This window comes from Onychomys torridus, chromosome 16, assembly GCF_903995425.1.
Source record: "Onychomys torridus chromosome 16, mOncTor1.1, whole genome shotgun sequence".
Taxonomy (NCBI): Eukaryota; Metazoa; Chordata; class Mammalia; order Rodentia; family Cricetidae; genus Onychomys; species Onychomys torridus.
In genome coordinates, this window is record NC_050458.1 from 40,298,162 (window position 1) to 40,318,170 (window position 20,009).

A 20,009-nucleotide genomic window follows, 5' to 3' on the forward strand; every position below is an offset into this window, starting at 1 on the left:
GCCTGTCAATCACAGCAGCAACTTATTAAAAGGAAAACCATGTCTGGTCCCAGGTTCTTGAGAGCAATAACAGTGTGGGAGCAAGAGAGAGCGGCCTTTCTCTTGGTGGCACCCGCCTCCACCACTTTCCTCCCTCTTGACAGCACTTTCAGTATTTGAAAGAAACCGAGGGGAGAAAGGGCAGAGGCGGCTTTTCATCTTCCCTAGCATTTGTGGCTCCTGCTGGCCCTGCAGAGGGTGACGACACTTCCTGGCAGCAGGTGTCTTCCTCCTTCCCATCTGTAACCTGCCTCCCAGGCCTCTGCTCTGAGGCTGGCAAGCTCTATCCTCCCCTGGGCAGGTGCTGCGCTTCCTCCAGGCACCAGCAGGGGCAGCTCTTTCCAGGCTAGGCTGGTTGCCCTGCCTGGGACTCTAGGAAGCAGAACCCAAGCCGAGGGGACAGTGGGCATCTGTAGATGACCATGGCAGTTGTGATGATCACCAATGGATCATTCAAACCCACCCTAAATCTGCGGTGCTCCAAAGGTGTCTCACACCTTTGTGAAATAGTGAATGTGTGTGTGTGTGTGTGTGTGTGTGTGTGTGTGTGTGTGAGAGAGAGAGAGAGAGAGAGAGAGAGAGAGAGAGAGAGAGAGAGAGATCATCAAAAGCCAATGGGCAAGCCTCCACGCTAGGAGTGTTCTTCCCTGGACACTAGCTTGAGTTACACCTGCCCATGGGCTTAATTAGGCTAGGGTGGTATAGCCTAGCAATCAGACAGTTCCTTGCCACTAATTCTCTCCCTGTCTCCTGCTGGCCCTACTCACTGAGGCCTGGCTGGCATGGGGTTTGAGCCCCTTACAGACCACCTCCTCTCTCTCTCAGTAACCAGGCAGCAGTGCCTTCCTCCTTTCTGTCTGTAACCTGCCTCTCAGGCCTTGGCTCAAAGTCTGGAAGGCTCAGAGTGACTGACCCAAGCTTCACAGAGGTGAAGCCATTGCAGACCTTGAAGAGGTTATTCCCAAGGTCTTAAGCCCCAGCCTGGACAGAGTTAAAGATGGTTTCCCATTTTGCAGATAAGAAAACTAAAGGCTAGAGAGATGGCGCTTACCATCCTGTAGACAGGTCACTGACCCTGTCCCTAGATTCCAGGCTGAGCCAGAGTGAGCCCAACTCTGTGGAAAAGATCCCTCCCAACACACTTTCCCACCCCAGCAGGGGTTAACAAACCCTACTGGTCAGGGGCCAGGAATGAGCCAGGCCTAGAGGCCATGGGTTTGGCCTCTGGAAGCCCTGAGGGCCTTCCAGGCCAGGGACTCCAGAAGTTTCCCTGGGGTCCATAAGCATTGTTCCTGGCCCCTGTGCCCCTCCTTACACCTCCTTAAGCAGTCACCTCGGGGAGAGCAGCCTCCTCTGAGGTCCTGCTTTAGCCCAGCCCACATCCCAGAGAAACAGCACAGAATCCAGGAAATTTCATGGTTTTATTAAGAAAATCTTATATGTATGCATATATATCTATATATCTATATAAAAGTCTGTCTTCGAGGTAAGATGGTATGGACAGATGGCCTGGCTGGATTTTCAAGGCTTGGCGGAAATAGGGGATAGCCACACTCTCTTTGAGATCTTCGGGGTCTCCCTAGTCCCCAGGGGCCTCCCTCCTGTGTAAGCCAAATGCATATGGGTCGTGGCTTATGTGAAAAAACAAAGCTGTGGGGCCCGGCAGGGGGACAGGACAGAGGATCTGTCAGAACTTCAGAGGAACTGGTCCCAGAACACCAGCGGACCAGGCAGATGGAGGAACCTCGACAAGGCTTACTCGGACTGCAGACACAAGCAGCTACCAGCACGAGGCAGTGGTGCTGGGGCATGGCTGGGGCTCAGCTGGGCCATAACTGGGCAGGGAAGTGCCTGGAACATCCCAGGAACCAAGGCCTGGGGTCTCCTGAGACTGGGCTTGGACTAGCAGGGCAGGGCACAGCAGGAAAGGATGGGCTGGGCTGGGGCCCAAGCCTTAAGGCTCCTGCGAGGTTCTGGCGAGGACCAACGGCCACTCAGCGAGCTGGGTTCTATGCTAAGAGGCCTAGGAGCACAGACCCTGCTCAAGCTGCAGTGGCTCATGGCGGGCAGCGAGTGGCCAGCGGGGTGGGCATCACGGCAGACCCTGGCTTCACGCTGGCCTATCTTCACCTCCAGCTCTCAGGCTGGGTTGGAGTGCTGCCCTCTGCCAGGCCCCCTCCTCTCTTGTAATCATGTTTTCTCAGCCCTGAAAGTATCTTGGAACTTGTGCGCTGATAGCTTCGAGAGAGGAGGAGACAGTGCCCGTGCTGTGGTGGTGCCCATTCCAGGCATGGCAAGGAAGACTTCTCAGCAGCCTTGAGACCTGAGGAAGACAAGAAGCAGCAAGGTGGGTTAGAGGACTGCTCATCCTGACGTCTGCGAGGGACAGTAGGTCACCCTGTCCCCAGCCGGTGCCCCTTGTACCCGTCAGGACTTCTCAGAAAACCCAGAGATCCAGAGTGGCTGGGGTCTGGGGCCTGGTCAGGGCAGGAGGCAAGACTCCCTTACCTGATATCATTCTCCTGGCTCTGAAGGTGCCAGCTGCTGCCTCAGCTGGGTGTGAGGACTCAGCCCCTCTGGGACCCTCCGCCTGCCACGGCTGAGTCATGGAGCTGAGCTCTGCTTTTCTTCGCTGGTATGAATCACTGCTGGGGTGAGAAGGCATAGGGTCCCTGTGAGCTGGCTCAGCAAACTCCCCCAGGACCACCCCCTCCTCAGCCCTCCCCTCCTCTATCCCTGGAGTACCAGTGTCCACTATGATGGCATCCACCCTGATGGCCGCTCCATCCCATCCCTGCATCTACTTTGCTGGAGAAGCCCCGAGGGCTTCCCGGAAAATGGACTTAGCTCTGTCCCTCACCCCCAACTCTAGATACACGGCGCAGGGCTCACCTGGGGGCCAGGAGGTGCCATGATGTCAGGTCTGCTGGCTGCTTCAGCTGCATTTGTGGGTTTAGCTCACCCCTGACGGGGGTGGGGGGGGAGCTATACTGCCCAAGGTTGGCCAGTTGCCCTGGGAGGCAGCTAGGGTACCAGCTGGATCTGCTGTGTCCATAGGAGCAGGCTGCATTCCCTGAAGTCAAGGTTCTCTCGGCAATGATTCTGCTCTAGCTTCTGCCCTGGGATGCCCCTTGGGGTGTGGTGCCTACTGCTCTTTGCCTTCCAGACACTTGTTTCCCGATTACCCAAAGGACTCGGGCACTGGCGCAGAACGAGGAAGCCAAAGGTGTTCTGTGATGGTCTGAGAGTGTGGAGGGTAAGGCCAGTGGGACTAGGGCCAGGGCAAACCGCTGAGGGGTGGGTGGCAGGTGGGAGCCCTGCGGTAGAGGGGCTTCTTGATGTCGACCGGGTAGCATGGTTGTGTGGCAGTTGTCTGTGAGTCAGGCCAGGGGGGTGAGTAGATGTCTGGCTGGACAGGGCACCCCTTTGGGAATCAGCCCCAGCTCAAGTCCGAGTTGGCAAAGGCCACAGGCTGGGTGTGGCAGGCAGGCTGGGGACCCCGGGCTGGCCCCTCTATTCAGGTTGGGTCCTGTCACTGGCTACTGACTCGCTGGTAAGGGCAGGTGTGAGGGCCTCGGTCTCATCTTCTGTAGGCAGTGGGGTGCCAGAAGGCTCAGCCGCCTGCTCCAGGCCATCCTGCACTTCCATGCCCCTCTGGATGAGCTGCTCCAGAGTCTTGGGCAGTGGGTGGCGTAGAAAGCGCTTGAGCTTGGGCTGCAGGGTGCCCACCACATACTGGATGATCTCCTCCTCTTCAGCGTCCACGTACAGTGTCTGGTACAGGTCCCGCTTGCGCCAGAGGAACTGGTCCAGTGGCTCGCCCTGCTTCTGCGGCAGGTCCAGCTCCCGCTGGATGGCTTCACGAGAGAGCGTGCCCTCGCTGTACTGCAGAAACTCCTTCTTGAACTCCACCCAGTTCTTCACGGAGCCCTGCTTGAATTCCCACCACTTCTTGGCCGGCCCGTTCATGTGGTTCTGGATCTGGGACAACCAATATTCTTCAGAGCCACCCACCTGCCGCAGGTACTCTTCCAGGTGGCTCAGGAACTCCCGTGGGTCCTCGAAGATCTGTGTATCCACACCCGGGCTTGGTTGCCCATCCTCACCTGACCCCCAAGACTGGTATTGCTGGGCCTCAACTGACCCCTGATCAGGCAGCTCTCCGGCAGCAGGTGGTGGGGTGATGGCATAGGGGCTGACGGTGTAGTCATAGCCATCAGCTTCCTGGCAGTAGGGCTCTGGACCCCCCACACCTACAGAGACAGTGTGGCGAGCCGGCTCGTTGCCCACTGGGTACTTGCCGCCCATGGACTCCAGGCGGTCGGCCCACCTCTCCAGGCGGTAGAAGACCTCCCTCCACACGTGCATCTCACGCTTGACCCAGCGCTCCAGGTTGGCAATGGTCTCCTGGCAGCGGCACAGACAGGCCTTGATGGACTTCTTCCAGCGCTGGGAGTCATTGGTGGGCACATAGCCGTCCAAGTTGTTCTCCAGCTTGCCCACCGACCTGTGCAACCCTTTCAGCTCTCGCTCCACCTGCTTGGACACTTCGGTCAGCAGGTGCCGGTGGGTCCTCCGCACATGCTCCAGCATCTCGGCTCGGCACTTACCGATCTGCAGGATCACATTGGGCTTGGCTGCCGGCCCGCCCCGCTGGGCAGGATAGGCATGGAGGCCACCGGTCGTCATATGGTCCAGCTCCATCTGCTCGCAGGTGCTGAGGCTCTGGACAGGCTGCGAACTCCTCTGGGGCAGAAGCGGGAAGGCAGCAGAGCCGGCGGCGTCGGTGGGCGCGGAGCGGCAGTGGCAGGTGCGCGGTGGTGCGCGGTGGTGCGAGAGCGGCTGGCGCGCCGGTGCTGAAGCCGGTGAGGCCCAGAGACTGCAGTTGCTGGAGGACTAGTCGCCCGAGCACTGCACTGGAGCCGCCGCCGGCGGCTCTTTATGCTGCGCGGGGCCCGTGGGCGGCAGCTCTCCGAGCCCCGGCTCCCATTGGCGGTGGCCAGGCTGCGCGCCAGCGCCCGCCCGCGCCCACTCCTGCGGCAGGCCCCGCCTTCCCCGCGCCTACTCGCTCCTCTCCCGCGGGTGCCAGCAAGGACCCACCCCTTCACAGCCGGCTCGCCTGGAGTGACTAATCTGCTCTGCTGTGGGCCTCCCACAGGGAGCTCTGGGACAGGAGGGCCCAAGTAAGACCAGAGACACCCTCCTCTACCTAGTCCTGGGCAGCAAGGATGGGGGGTGAGGCAAGTTATTATCTGTTGTTTGCCTTCGGGTCTCATGGTCTCTTTTCTTAGGGGTCAGCTGGACACTACCCCTCTGGATCATTGATGTCCCCATCTTGACCCTTGCCCAACCTGACCACATAGTATGCAACCTCAGAAGAGCCTGGTAGGACCCCTTCACTCCAGACCCATCCATCCTTGGCTGCCTATGGTGTGTGTGTGTGTGTGTGTGTGTGTGTGTGTGTGAGAGAGAGAGAGAGAGAGAGAGAGAGAGACAGAGAGACAGAGAGACAGAGAGACAGAGAGACAGAGAGACAGAGACTGAGAGACAGACAGAGAGAGACAGAGAGACAGAGAGAGAGAGACTGCCCAACCACATCCCAAGGGTCATAAGTCCTAGCCTGGTCCAACTCTTGTTAGGGACTCCACACAGGCAAGGCTCTTTCTGGCCCCTGCATTGGTGCATTTGTGGTAACTGAGTGATTCCTGACTGTATGTCAGTGGCTGAACAGGACCGCAGTGCCCTGAAGCTGATACATCACTTGAACCTGCACAGACACTGGACTAAGGTATAGGGGTAGTGAGAGGCGCAGGCAACATTGCTGAGCCCGGAAGCCCCAGGGCACAGCCAGAGCTGGACCAGAAGCTTCAAGACTTCTAAGAGGTTAGACTGGAGGAAGGAGGGAGGGAGGGAGGGAGGAGGAGGAAGGGGAGAGGAGAAGGAGCTGGCAGGAGGAAAGCGAGATACCATATAAGGAATGGGGCTCCGGAAGCTGAGATTCCCTCTGGAGGGAGGCCCCTTCCGATTCCCTGGCAACAGCGCTGTGGTGCAGTGGGGGAAGGCATCCTTCTCGGCTTAGTTCAAGCTAGATACATGGGTCTGGGTCTCCCATCCTCTGATGTTACTTGGGGACATATCGCTGCCCACAATAGAAGCCTGAAGGGGCCCACAGACACATGGTGCCTGTGAGAACACCCTTCCCTCTCTGCCAGCTCCCCCTCTCTCACACTCATACATACACACTGAACACTCATAGCCCCTCAACACTTAGCCTACTCACAGCTTTCCATATACACTCATGCCCCCCCACTCACACGCCTTCATGCAGACTCATGACCCCCACTCACAGCCTTCCACACACACTAATGCCCCCCACTCACAGCCTTCCATACTAATGCCCCCTACTCACAGCCTTCCACACACACTAATGCCCCCCACTCACAGCCTTCCATACACACTAATGCCCCCCACTCACAGCCTTCTATACACACTAATACCCCCACTCACAGCCTTCCACACTAATGCCCCCACTCACAGCCTTACACACACACTAATGCCCCCCACTTGCAATCCACACTAATGCCCCCCACTTGCAATCCACACTAATGCCCCCCCACTTGCAATCCACACTAATGCCCCCCACTTGCAATCCACACACACTCATACCTCAGCCTCCTCTATTCCACTCTTGTCCACACACCTACAGAAATCCCCTCCCCTTTGTACCCCTCAGAGCCCCTCCCCTGCTCTCTGAAAGTCTTGGGGAGCCCTGCCTCACTTAGAGCCAACCTGTCTCCTCTTTACCCCACAGGGCTTCCATCCCTAAGTGGAATGTCTTTTGTGGGGAGACCTCCTCCAAAATGGCTCTCCTGGCATTTCTAATTAGAGGTGAGTGGGCAGACACAGAAGGCAGGCGGAGGGGCACCACCACAGGGAGGGGAACCAGGCAGAGAAATTACTAGAATTGGAACCTGCTAGATTCTTCCTATGGAGGAATCCTGGAAGCTGGAGGCTGCAGGCCTGAGTCTGGAGCTGAAGGTTGACCAAGGTCCTACACCATGGGGGCAGGCTGATGAACCAGCTGGACTCTGTTCTGTCTGTAGCAGCAGCAGCCCTTCAGTGGCCAGAGTCAGCCCCTATGTGCCCACAGCAGAAGCCAGTGGACAGCCCCCTGGAGTGGGGAAGCTGGGGATGAGCAGGGACGAGCATGCAGGCCGGAGGTGACGCCTAGGGGACAGTATCCTCCACACCCTGTTTGTAGGGGAATTGTGCCCAGATGGTGAAGGTCCCAGTGCTGAGGCACACTATGACCCTCTGACCACCTCATCTATCCCCATAGAGAACAGTCCATTCAGGCCACTGTTCCTGAGACTCTCTGTTCTGAGCCCCACGGGGGTGACTGGTCACATGGAACCCTGCCTCCTCCTTCAGGGTCTTCAGAAGCTGTGAACACAGGAGCCCAGTGACAGGTGACAGGCGCAGGCAACAGCCACTGCTGCTGTGGGAACACTTAATCGCTGCCCAATTATCGCCCCAGAAGTCCTCAGCAAACCCCCGCACTGCAGCCTGGGGCTACATTCTGCCACTGGAAAAGAGGCCAGGCTGGTTCCCTGCCTCCAGGGAACTTATAACCCACACTCCTCCAGTACCCCCCCACACACACACCAATCCTGCCCCATGAGAGAGCTAATAGTGCCACTCTCCTCAGCCCCCTTGAAAGTTGGGGAAGGATCTAGGGAGGTTGGGGGCTGGGCCTACGCAGGGAAAGAATGGGGGTGGAGGGGGGAGGAATCAAAGGCAACCTACCCGAGATTCTAGATGTCTGGCCCAATGAAAAACAGGAGTCCTCAGGCATGGGGCAGGCCTGGGTGACCTCTGTGAGTCCTTAGAGTGCTAAGATCATCCAAGTGACCAGGTAGCCCTGTCAGTCCTGCCCTTGGCTCCCAGGACTCCAAACACCCTGGGCTCTGACCTCACAGCCTTTACTTTGGGATGCTGTGATGCTGAGCTGCCTTTTTCAAGATGGGGCCCCCTCCCAATATGTCAGTCAGAGAGCTCTGAGCCCAGGGAGTGTTCCTCAGCCTCCTATCCTGCCCCTGGCCCTGGAACCTCTAGCTCTGCTCTCCTGCTTCTCCCCCCTCCTCAAGATTTCCTGTGAGTACAAGCTTCCTGGCAGGAATCACATGTGTTGGGGTCCCCACCACCTAGGCTCCCAGAGGCATGTGAGCTTTAGGGCCCCTTAAATTGCCTCTCTGTTCCTATAGGATAGCTTCAAAGTCCCTTCATGGCCACTGTGGGACACAGCTGTCCCGGCCTGGCTAGAGGGTCTTCCCAGCAGATGTTTTTTTCCAAAGCTGGACAGTTAACACCCAGTAGTAACGAGGGCAAGAGTACAGTTCCTTCAAGGACAGATCTCATGGCCATCCCTCTGCCTGCACACAAAGGTATACATACCGTGAACACACAGATGTGTGCCTGTACCCATGAACAAGCACACACACACACACACACACACACACACACACACACACACACACATGATATGGGCTGTGGGACTCCATTCCTCATGGAGCCAGAAGCCAGGGCAGCAGAGGTGGGCATGGGCAGGGATCTGGTGGGCTTCCCGCTCTCATCTGCCCACAGTTCTGCCATCTGTGTGGGCACAGGAGAAGGGGTATAGGCTTATGTCCCCTCATCAGCTGAGCTGCAGGACCTCCTGCCCAGCTCATGGCCCGGTTGTCTTTATCAACTCTCTAGACAGCCTCCTGCCACCACCCACTTTGCACAGATGTCCTTTGCTGTCTGGACTAGTGGCCCCAGCTCCTGGCCCTACTTCTCAGCTCCAGGGATGATCAGGGATGATGCCCTGGTACCCTGGCCAACTCCAGGTCTGCACTCTGAGTTGAAACCGGGTGGCCCACAGCAGTCATTTGGCATGGATCTGAAGAGAAAGGGATGAGCCCCTTCTAATCACCTGACCTCACTTTTCTCTCTGTGGCAGTGGGGGAGCAAAGCCCTACCAAGCTGGAGGCTGCTGGAGTCCTTCCTGGGTGTCAGTATGGGGCAGGAGAAGAAGGGAGGAGGCCCCACCTCCAGTCCTCAGGACTAGGCTCTGTGGGCTTCATAGAGCCTCTGTATACTGACTCTGAAGGCCTCCTAAGCTCAGGCTGAGCTGATGACATGTGCATGAACCACTGGCAGGAGGGAGGCCACCTGGCCCTCCCACCAGCCTTCTGCTGGCTGAATGACTTCCGGTCACTCCCACTGCCAGTCTCTGGACAGAGTAGAGCTGGGCAATGATGGTCTCAGGAGCTGAGGGTTGAAGGTTCTAATCTCGCCCAGCGCACACAGCGGTTTGGAGGCTGAGACTGAAGGAGAACATCAAGGTCGGGGAAAGACTGAGGGAGATGATAGGGAACCACAAAAGATGGAGAATCCAAGACAGGGCTGCTGTTTAATTTCTCACAGAGGAGTTCTCATTTGGTTTCCTTAGGGGCCCTGTGAGGTGGGAGACCTGCCTCAGACCACTGAGCTAGCCAGCAACAGAGGCAGGCTAGGGCACAGCGTGGGTGGGTGGGGGGATGGGCAGGGGAGCAGGACTGGAGCCCTGAGAGTCTGAGGTGCTCTCCCCCCAGGGCTCAGAGTCCCCCTCCCTTTCCAGCAGCCTTCCTTCCTGAGCGTCGGGAACATGTTCTCTGTGCACCCCCCCCCTTCCTTCCTCTTCCGTCTGGCAAGCTGTGTGCTACATCCTTGTCCCTGGAACAGGCAAGGCAGCCTGTTCGTTCAGTGCCCCCACACACCAGACCCTCCTCCCTCTTGTCTCCTCCCTCCTCCTTCCTGCCTCCTGCCTCAGCACCTCCAGTCCAGCCTCTAAGGAAAGCCCGGTATTTTTCCATGGATCCTTGTACAGCCTCCATGCTCCAAGCGCCCCAGGCATTCCCCACTGCCCGCCAGGCAGTGGACAAGGACGCAGGTCTGTGGGAGTCTGTCCTCAAGAGACCCAAGTTCCTCACTGAACCCAGTCATTATTCACAAGGGAGACTGAGGTCCAGAGCGAGCCAGAAACCTGCGCAAGCCACTCAACAATGGAGGCCAGAAGCAGGGTAGGAGTCGGGGTAGCTGTCCGAGGGAGATGTCTAGGTTCCTAGAGTCATTATGTAGGACACTTCCTTGTGCTATGTGAACATGGGTAAGTCTCCCTAAGCCCCGGACCCCTTCCCTAGCCTCAGTTTCCTCACTGGTGGCCCTCTGCTGTGCTTCTAGCTTGGCCACTACTGCCCTCTGCAACTTGTCAGCAAGGGGGCCTTGCTCAGAGCCTCAGCACTTGGCGAAGAGCGCCCGGTGCTTCGTACCTGGGGATTCTTAGTGCAGGGAGCAGGTCAGCCCCTCTAATGGTCATCACTCAAACTAGGACAGTCTAGAACAAGGTAGGAGGGGCCACATGGGCATTGTGGGTACAGATCTTGGGACTCACGTGCTAGGAGGCAAGTTTAAGGGTAGAAACAAGGGACAGAACATAGACCTGGGGAAGCCCTTTGGGTCCTTGTTGGGCAGCCCTCCTGATCCTGGCCTGAGAGCTGTGGACAGGAACTCTCCTCTTGAAACTCCCTGAGGCCATGTGTGGCTTCATGCCACTCATTCCGGCCCTCAGTCTCAACCATACCACAGGCAGACTGCACTAAGTGGCCACTAGGGTTCCTCTTCGGGGTGAAGAGTGGGAGAGAGCTGAGTGGCCCTGTGGCTATGAGGCTCCTGTGTCCACCCAACCACCCGCTCCTTTGTTCAGTTGACAAATGCCAACCCCAGTGTTTAAATGAGAAAGACTTGGCTCCCTGTGCCTCTAGAAAAGGGTTCCCAGGCCCAGTAGATGCTGAGTCCAGTGACTTGGCTTGTCCTGTGTGCATCCCCACAGAACCCCTGAGCATGAGTGGCCAATCTTGGTGTCTATGCAGGTCTGGAAGTGGGTTTCGCTCGCAACCAAATGTGTCCCAGTCACAGCACCCCCTTGCATACCTGCTGCCAGCCAGCACTGGGTGATTCTGGGTTCTGCCTGGGCAAGGGTGCTTGGGGTCCCCAAGTATACAGGGGCCAACAGCCAGAAATAAAGAGGGACTGCCAGGTGAGTGGGGCGGCACTCTGGGCCAAGGCTACCAACATAGCCAGGTGGGTTCCGTCCACCGGAGGCAGAATGTGAAAGGTAGCCAAGACCAGGTAGCAGGGTGAGTCAGGTCTCTCTGATGCTGGCCAAGATATCAACCTTGGGCCAAGGGTTAATGTGGCCAGGACCTCTTCAACCTAGGGAGGACAAGAGGGTAGAGGGCGGAAAGGGGACAGATGTGGGGAGATGACTTGGGGTTGGTGTCCCCATTGTGGGAGCTGTCCCTGCTGTGGAGAGAAGGTCCAGGAACTATGGCTGTCAAGAGAGGCAGGAAGAAAGACTACCAGGGTTTCCTGTATCCGGGTAGCAGTACTGAGCTGGGGAGCAGGGGCAGAGTTATGGTCCAGGAATCAGCCGGAGGCATGGGAGGCTGGGCTGAGGTGGGAGTTTGGCAGCCACCCTCAATCTCTGCTCCACTGGGGCCCGAGCCAGGGCTGAGTGCCCACCCACTGACTCCTTGTGTCCCCACTGGGCTGGATCATGCAGGAGCAGCTTTCCATCAGGTTCGGGGGGGGGGGGGGTGCTGCCAGCTGGCCCCTGCAGACACCCCCAGAGCTGGGAGTTCAGATGCCCATGCCAGTTAGAGGGTGGCGTCCAAGGCTGCCACCCCCACCCTGGCGGCTGTGTTTTCCTGCTGTTCTCTGCAATTTCATTTAAATACCTCCCCAGAGCCAGCCCAGCAGCATCCGCTCGCTTGCTTCTCTTCCGGCACCATAAAAGGAGAGAGGTTGAGAATAGCTGAGCCATGACGCAGCGAGGAGCTTCCCCACGCAGGAAGGCTCTGCGCATTGAGCCTGCTGCCACCCAGGGCCCGCCCTGCCCTGTGCCTGCTCTGCTCCTGCCCTGAGGGAGAGGCGGGGACCAGAGTCCCTGGCAGAGAGCTGGAGACTGGTCACACTGCCCCTGCCACTCGTGGCCTGGTGACTCTAGCAAACCTAGACCTGCACAACTTAGACCCTGTATCAGATATCTGTTTACCTGGACCCCAGAGTTCTGGGCCCTAGGAAAAGCAGGTGGCCCTGGCCCTGGGCAGTAGCTCCTCAGCCCTGTAAATACTTAGGGACTGTGTACAGGTTGAAGGGTCCAAGGTCTGGGTTGAGCATGGCATAGCGCCAAGATGAGGACATCTAAGGATGCCTGGAGTATGTTTGCCTGACACTTCTCATTTTGTCACACAGGGGAGAGAGCTACCAACAGGGACAGAGCACAGTGCTCTGGAAGAGTCCAAATCGATACAGAGAATTTCGAGAACCAGAAGGGCTTCCTGGAGGAGGAGTTTGGGGGTGGCCTGCAGAAAAGGGCACAGGGCGGGCAGGGGAAGCCAGTGCTGCGTCTCCTCCTGGCTCCCTCATGGCCTTCAATCATGGTTACCCTCTACTGGCTGGTGACCCCTCTATTTTCCTTCTCGGGAGTGCTAGACCTGGCCCCCTATCCTCTGCTGCCTCCTCCCACCTGAGACAGTTCATCTGCTGCCACAGGCCACCCGGACTGAGTTCTCAAGCCTCTGTCTTGGGCTTTGAAACGGGCAGACCACTGACAGCCAGCTCCCAGTGTAGCTGCAGACACCTGGATGCCCACGCTCTCCACTTCCTGTAGTTTCCTAGCTAGGCAAGCACGTCTCTACTACTAGTGGGTCTCAAGGGCACCAGGCATAATCCTGGATCCCTGGACTCACTGGAAAGGTGGGCCTTGGGTTCAGAGTCTTCTCCAAACTGCCCAGTTGAGCAGCAGCCCACCCTGCTTAGCCCTTTCCCTGTCCAAGGACAGGGGAGGAGCCCACTATTGTATGGACTTTCTAGAAAGTGACCCCTGACACTGCAGTGGTCAGCCGACCATCACAGCTGTGACCTTCACTGATAGTGCGACCACCACATCTCAGTCACCTCCTCACCATCATTGTCCCCAACCAGTACCACATCTCCAAGCATTACCCCAGCAGCCTGTGACCACCAGCAAGACTCTACTTTATCTGCCCCCTGTGACCCCCCACACTGGCACCCCCAGTTTCACCCCCACCCTGACCTCCATGCTGCTAACCCTAACAACACTATCACTGTCACCTACCATTGCTCCCACGGTCAACATCTGCATTGCCATCGCCACCTGCCACCACCCTTACAGTCATGACCCCTTAGTTCCAGGAGGCTTCCCCCCTGCCAGCGTTTCAGAGCCGAAGAGTGAAGGCTTTGAGAGATCTGGTCCCATGTGTGTTCTTGCTTGTGTCCTTGGGAAGATTTTATTCCAACTCCCTGGCTGGTGAGAAAGACAGAATCCCAATCCAGACTGTTGGTTCCTAGGACAAGACATCTTGGAAAGTAAGGCAGGTTGGGTTCTCTGTCCAGAAGGACCCATCTCCTCCCTCCAAACACAGGGAGGGCATCAGTGGGGTGCAAGATCTCAGATGATCTTGGCTAGCCCAGTAGACAGAAGGGAACCCTGTCCCTGTCTCTGGAGGACCTCAATTAGCATCAAGTTAGATAAGTCCTTGGTCCATCCCCAGAGCTGGGCAGAGAACAGTTTTGAAAGGCTTTCAAGCTTGCCCTTAAAGGAGCATGGCTATTGGTGTGTTTTTGTCGATGACCTGGGAAGGCACTTCAGCCACTAAAGAAGACACGTCCTTGCTAAGAGCACCTGAGCTTGGGGCCAGATGAATTTTTAGGCTTTTGTTCAAGTACCTACCGTGCTGTGTTCTTCCCTCCAGCTTCAGTCCTCACCTGTGAAGTATCACAGTGGCAGATGAAAGCTTGCAGCACTGTGGAGATTGTCTGCCACGGCAGTGGGCAGAGGGCAGAGGGCAGGGAAAATGGACACATGAAGAGCCCTCCTCCATGTATCCCCTCAGCTGTTACAGAACTTAGGATCTCAGGTAGCTTTGTGCTTGCCCACGTTTGACTTCTGTTGAGAAAGTTTCAGGCCACCAAGTCTCCCCAGCCCCAGGTAGGCACATAGCACTGGCAAGCTAATGGGAAGATGAGGTGGTTTTGGAAATCTATGGACCATGCTTCTTCTTGGGGTCCCTTCATCATTTCCCATGTTCAGGACCCCTGGTTCTCCACCCTGGTCTCTGACTAATGTTGGTGTCTCCCAGATAATCATCATGTCCTGAGGTCCTTGTCTAGCCTGCCTGTATGACTAGTGCCAGGGACATGGTGAACAAGCGTGGTGGGTAGCCCCATGACCTCTTCTAGAGGTGGATGTGGGTGTCATCGTAGCTGCCCACACCCCTTGGGGACTGTAGTGGCAGTAACCTCTATGGCCAACAGGGAGTGCAAGGCCACCTGACCTGACCTGGTGTTGCCCTAGCTTCTTAGCTGGGCCCAACTTCCAGGACGGCGAGGGAGCAGGGATGCAAGGACAGTGGGTGGGCACAGCAGCTCAGCCTTATGAAACCCGTGTTGTCAAGCTGCCAAGGCTGAAGCCTTTCTGTCTTCTTGTTTCTAATTAAAAAGAATTAGTCAGCGGAGTGACACGTTTACGAGGCGAGCCAGGTGACACCGCCACCCCGCTTTCTTAATAAAACCAGAGGGGGAGCAGATTCCCACGCTGCTGAAGCCTGGCGTGGAGTCCCATTCTCACAGCACAACGTCTTGGAAGCCCAAGCTGCTTCCCAGGTTAGCCAATCCCTTCTTTGGCTTTGCTCCTACCTCCCTCCTCTTTCTCCTTCCTTCCCAGCCTCCTTGTCCACCTTTCATGGACCGGGAGAAAAAAAAGAAATGTGTGGGGGCTCCCCACAGGGCCCTCCCCACATCTCTGCCATGCCAGGGAGGCTGAGAGAAAGAGGACCACAGTGGGTGGGGTGTGTGGCCAGAACTGGATCCGGGCCCCAGGAATTGACACTCAGCCAGGGGGTGTCCATCACACAGGAGGGCTTAGCACCATCCCTAGGTAGGGACTCAGCTTTGGGCTTGGCCTGGTCACATCTCCTCTTCTGGTCTCAAGTTTCTTCACTGGCAGTGGGGGCGCTAAGCCACAGCACCTTGGTCACTCCTCATCATCTGCCCAGGTGAAGTCCGAGCACACTTGGGACAGGCGGAGCCTGAGAGGGATGATTGTAGCAGCAAGGGACACACAGGCCCTCCACCTCAGGCAGGAGGGGAGTGACCAGGCCGTGCTACAGCCCCCATCGGGGACAACCTTGACCACACCCAAGTCAGTTTCTCCTGCCAACTCATGCATGGCACCAGAGCTAGGAGAAGCAGCCATCTAGATGGTTCTGGGGAAAAGCCCCTCTCCACTGAGGACCTCTGAGCCTGACACTCTCCATCACCCTCACTGGCAATACATGACCAGTCCACATGTTATTATCGAAACCAAATGTCACCATCACCAATCTGACACTGACGCTAAGCCCACCCCATCACCTGGGACATTTCCATGCTACCACCAGCACCAGCACCACCACCATGACCATTGTCAATACCATCACCACAACCTCCACCACCACCATCATCATCGCCGGCACCCTGATTACCATCATGACCATTACCATCCTCGTCACCATCAGTAATATCACCACTACCACTGATTATGACGTCTGCCATCATCCCACCAACCCTGTCACCATCACCACCATGATCATCGGCATCGCCACCATCACCATCCTCGACACCTCCATGCCCACTGTCCTCGCTGTTACCACCCTGACCCTAACGGCCACCGTCATCACTGCCGCCATCTTCATCAACAACTGCTGTCACTATCACTAACAGGACTACCACCCTCAACTCCCTCAACAGCACTGCCGTAATTATCACCATTGCCATCATTGTCCCCTCCCCTTTCCTTACTCTGCTGCTGCCGTCATTCCCACTAACGGTGCCTTGACGATGTCGTGCCTGTCTAGATCCTCCTCACCATCACAGTCACCTTTCCCACTGCCATCTTCATTAGTGCCAACCCGTTGCCATCATGGACATTTATTATCGTGGCCACACTCTCATCACCTCATCTGTCTAGTGTCAACCCTACCTTCAAGACCGCCATTCCCCACCCACCCCTCCCTCTCCTCTTACCCTGATCCTCTACTCTTCAGTCAGCCAGCACCCCCCACAGTCTCTGCCCCTCACCCACCCCCCTGTGAACCCCAGGAGGGTTAGGGCAACACTCAGACCCCATTAGGGCTAGAAAGTGCAGATCTCCAGGACACAGCTCCGCAGTGGCTCCCAGAGTACGCACCGAACTTAGCACATAAGGGGGAACTATGCACTCTTTGGGTTTTAGGGACTGGGTCCGTACAGCTAATGAGACTGGGCAAGCAGCGAGGGTCACCAAATGAGGACACCCAAAGGATCCTGGGCAACCTGACCATGGCACTCCCCCTGAGTAGGTGGGGAGGCCAGAAAAGACACAGCCCTGGGAGCAAGATGAGGGACCTCAGGGGCCACACGCTCCACCCAGGCCACACTCCAGCTGTTCCGTTGACTTGTCTTCCCTCTGAGTTACAGTTTTTATCCAGCTGATGTTTAGCGATGGCTTCCCTCTATGACAGTGTACTGGGGAAGCCCAGAAGTGACTCATCACATCTTTGTCCACAGGTGAATCTTCCCCTAGTCAGGAAGTGCTGAGAACTTACTAGAGGATCGGAGTGGCGGGTACCCTGAGATGGGCACTGGAGAAATCTAGCTGCCAGGCACCAGCTGAATACTTCAGGGTGAGGAAGTTAGAGGCTGAGTAGGCACCCTGAGGGTGCAGTGGGTCCCACAGACTGGGCCTCCTTCTGCCTAGCCAGAGCTGCCTCAGTGCTTCCCTCTTACCCACTGGCACCCAGATCCACAGGGAGCTCAGGCTGGACCACTACATGGACTCACTATGCCCTTGCTCCTGCTGCAATCAGATAAGGGGTCATACCCCTCTCCCCAGCCCCCTGAACCACTCTCGGAAGCCCCTCCTGCGTGAGGCTTACTTTCAGGCCCAGTTGAAAGAGCTAATGGGCCAAGATCCTGAATTACGTTGGCCAAGTGCTCAGAGCTGGCTGGGGCCTCAGTCTGTGCCATGTGTTGGCTGGGCTGCTCTGCTCTCGTGGTGGAGGGAGGGGGTAAGGGAGAAGGAGAGAGATGGAGTCAGAGGGCGAATAAGAATTGCAGTGTCTTTGGGGATTTGTCCTCAAAGGACACTTTCAATCGGTCTATTCATTAGCCAGGCTGTGCTCGTGCAGCAGGTGGGGAGATGGGCTTCTTCTCTCCAGTGGGAGAATGTCTAAGAATCCGGATGCTCTGAGATCAGCACAAGCGGCATCTGCGGAAGGTGTGAAGAGTGCCCTGCCCCCAATCTCTTCTCAGCAGTGTGTGTGTGTGTGTGTGTGTGTGTGTGTGTGTGTGTGTGCGCTGGGGAATTAAACCGAGCTTCCTAAATGTGGGACAAATGCTGTCCCACTGACCCACACTCCATTTTTCACAGGGAAAAAGAAAGGAAGAACTGGGAAGTGTCATGGCTGTGGATCTGGCTGCTAGTGGTGCTACTGTGCAAACAGTAGTGTGGTGGCAGGGCACTGTCCCCTCTTGCAAGTGCCTGGTCAGAAGCAAAAGGGCTCCTGCAAATTGAGATACACCCTGGAGGCAAATAAATCCTGGAGGCTAAGGGGAGAGGAGCCAAGGGAGGAGGCAGAGTGCCCTCTGCAGCCACTTTGAAAGGTACAGACTAGCACATTGCCACCAAGCTGCAGCCAGAGAGACAGCCAGAGAAAAGTCAGGAAGCCACAGAACCTGCTGTTCCAGCGTGGGGCGGGTGTTCAGGCCACAAGGTCTTCTATGTGCTGGTTCCAGAAGGTTCCATGAAATCAGCCTTTAACCCCCCCCCTCCACACACACACACAACTATGCACCCCTACTCTCCCAGCTGGGACAGGACAGGCTGGGCTGACACCAGACTGTCACCCTTCCTACTATCCCAGGTCAGCTGAGTGCACATGGTCAGGCTCAGAAAGGTGTACTGGGAAGACTCCAGAGTGAAATTTCTGGAGGGAGGGTGGACAGTGTCTGTCTGTAGCTCACAGAGCTAGGGAAGGGCTGCACAGCAGGCAGGCAGTGCTTGGTTTTGCCTCCTCCACATGTATATGCGTGTTCTCTAGTGCAATAGGTAGTTGTGTGTGCTTACATGTCACAAGAAACATCAGCCTCACAGATGGACATAGATACCCCCTCAGATCCACCCCCCAACAGGAAACACACACACTCCTTACCTGTGGGCCTGACACCTGGCAAAACTCAACCAAGAGCCAGGGCCCCTTCTTCAGCACCTTGGACAGAGCAGCAGCTCTGGGCATCCTAGAAGGAACTAGGCCCTGTCTGCCCCTCACTATATTCTGTATTGGGAGAAGTTGGGGTACTGGCTGCTTTCTGGTCACTGAACAAGGACCAGGTGGCAGAAACCATGGCATCAGTCATTTCTGGGCTGTCTGAAAAGAAGTCTTCTCACTCCTAGGGGCCCTAGAAACAATGCCTCACAGAAGCCTGAATAAAAGGAAGAGCAATGGGGAGGCAAGAACAGCCATCTCAATCCGGAACAGGCTCTGGAAGACCCAGGGTCACCTCCACTCCCTGATACCATGGAGTTCTCATCTTAAAGCATGAAAGACAGTGGAACCCTTGGGAGCTTGCTAGGCATTCTGTGGGTGGATCTGACAGAGTAGTAGCCTTCCTCTTACAACTGTGGCCCCACTGCCTGGTTCCACGCTGCAGAGCCCACGGCTCATTTCCTCTCAGTGTGAGGAGACCCCATCACACTGTCTGGAGACAATGGAAGTATGAGAAGGCTGGAGCTCACTGGCCAGAATAGCAATAGTGCTGGCTAAATGTGGGGTCTCCCTCCTCATCTGCCCTGACCCCAGAAACCACCCAGGATCAAGACTGCTGAGTACCAATTCTACAAGCCTGACCATGCAGAGGCGGCCTCAGAGGTCCCCAGCTCTCTTGAATTTTGTCCCTGTCTCATCTGACCATGGCACTGCCCCTTTCAGGAAGCTTGCCCTTTGTCTCCAAGATCTCCTGCCCTTTTCTCCCGGACAGCTCCCACGGCCCTCTCTGAAGGTCTCCACCTTGCCTCTAATAGCCTGCCTCTCAACTTCTGGGCTCAGGTGGGTAGGGACTGTGTCCAGTGAGCATAGAGCCCCTGAAAGGTCACCTCTAGCAAGGCTCTCTGAAGTTAACTCCCAGTACCACCATGAGTGTTATCCCTCTTCACCATGCCTCAGGACTACCCCCTGGTCCCCAGGGCAGGTCACTTCCTCGTGGTTGCTGACAATAGAGCCCAGAGTGGAGAAAACCTTGGCTCAGGTCTCTGGATGCCCTGCACACTCAGAGGAAAGCTGGAGCCCAAGGTCTGAGTGTGGGGGAGCCCTGCTATGGCATTCAAACTCTCCACCTCAGCAGTGAATCAGCCACACAGTCACCGACCACCCCCAGGACACTGTCACCAGGGGGACCTGGCATCTTAGTGTGAAGTTGTGGTGGGTGGGAGCAGAGGAGTGTGGCCAAGGACAGGAGTGAGTCACACCTGTGGGGGAGAGGCACAGGAACAGCTTCGGGCTTCTCTAGGGGGCTCCCAGATCCCTGGTCTCAAGTCTTGTACGATTTGCAGAAGATAAGGATCCAAGTTCAGCATATACCAAACCAGGGCATGGCCATAGACCAGGATGAGGCCCTAATATGTGAGCAAAATGAGGGTTCAGCCTACGACCAGGTCCAGGGCTCAGTGTGTGACCAGAATGAGGGCTCAGTGTGTGTCTTAGTTTCTCTTCCTGATGCTGTGCTAAAATTCCCTGGGCAAGAGATCGGTTTTTTTGCTCACAGTTCAAGGCACACGGTCCATCATGGCA

General features: G+C 56.6%; 1 protein-coding gene across 2 annotated transcripts; it reads right to left on the reverse strand.

The window, feature by feature from the left end:
* Positions 1-1,446: 1,446 nt before the first annotated feature.
* Arc (activity regulated cytoskeleton associated protein) lies at positions 1,447-4,958 on the reverse strand. Of its 2 annotated transcripts, none has more exons than XM_036209057.1 (3): positions 2,932-4,958; positions 2,548-2,684; positions 1,447-2,362 (listed from the first exon to the last, which is right to left on the reverse strand). In XM_036209057.1, the coding sequence occupies exon 1, from the start codon at positions 4,741-4,743 to the stop codon at positions 3,553-3,555; it is 1,191 nt and encodes a 396-aa protein (XP_036064950.1). In that variant the 5' UTR covers positions 4,744-4,958; the 3' UTR covers positions 1,447-2,362; positions 2,548-2,684; positions 2,932-3,552. The 2 variants fall into 2 exon arrangements, with proteins under 2 accessions (XP_036064950.1, XP_036064949.1); XM_036209056.1 differs by having other exon boundaries at positions 2,548-2,687.
* Positions 4,959-20,009: the final 15,051 nt, after the last annotated feature.

Bases quoted from the DNA above. Each gene is read 5' to 3' on its own strand.
- Arc (XM_036209057.1), bottom strand. From the start codon at position 4,743: ATGGAGCTGGACCATATGACGACCGGTGGCCTCCATGCCTATCCTGCC.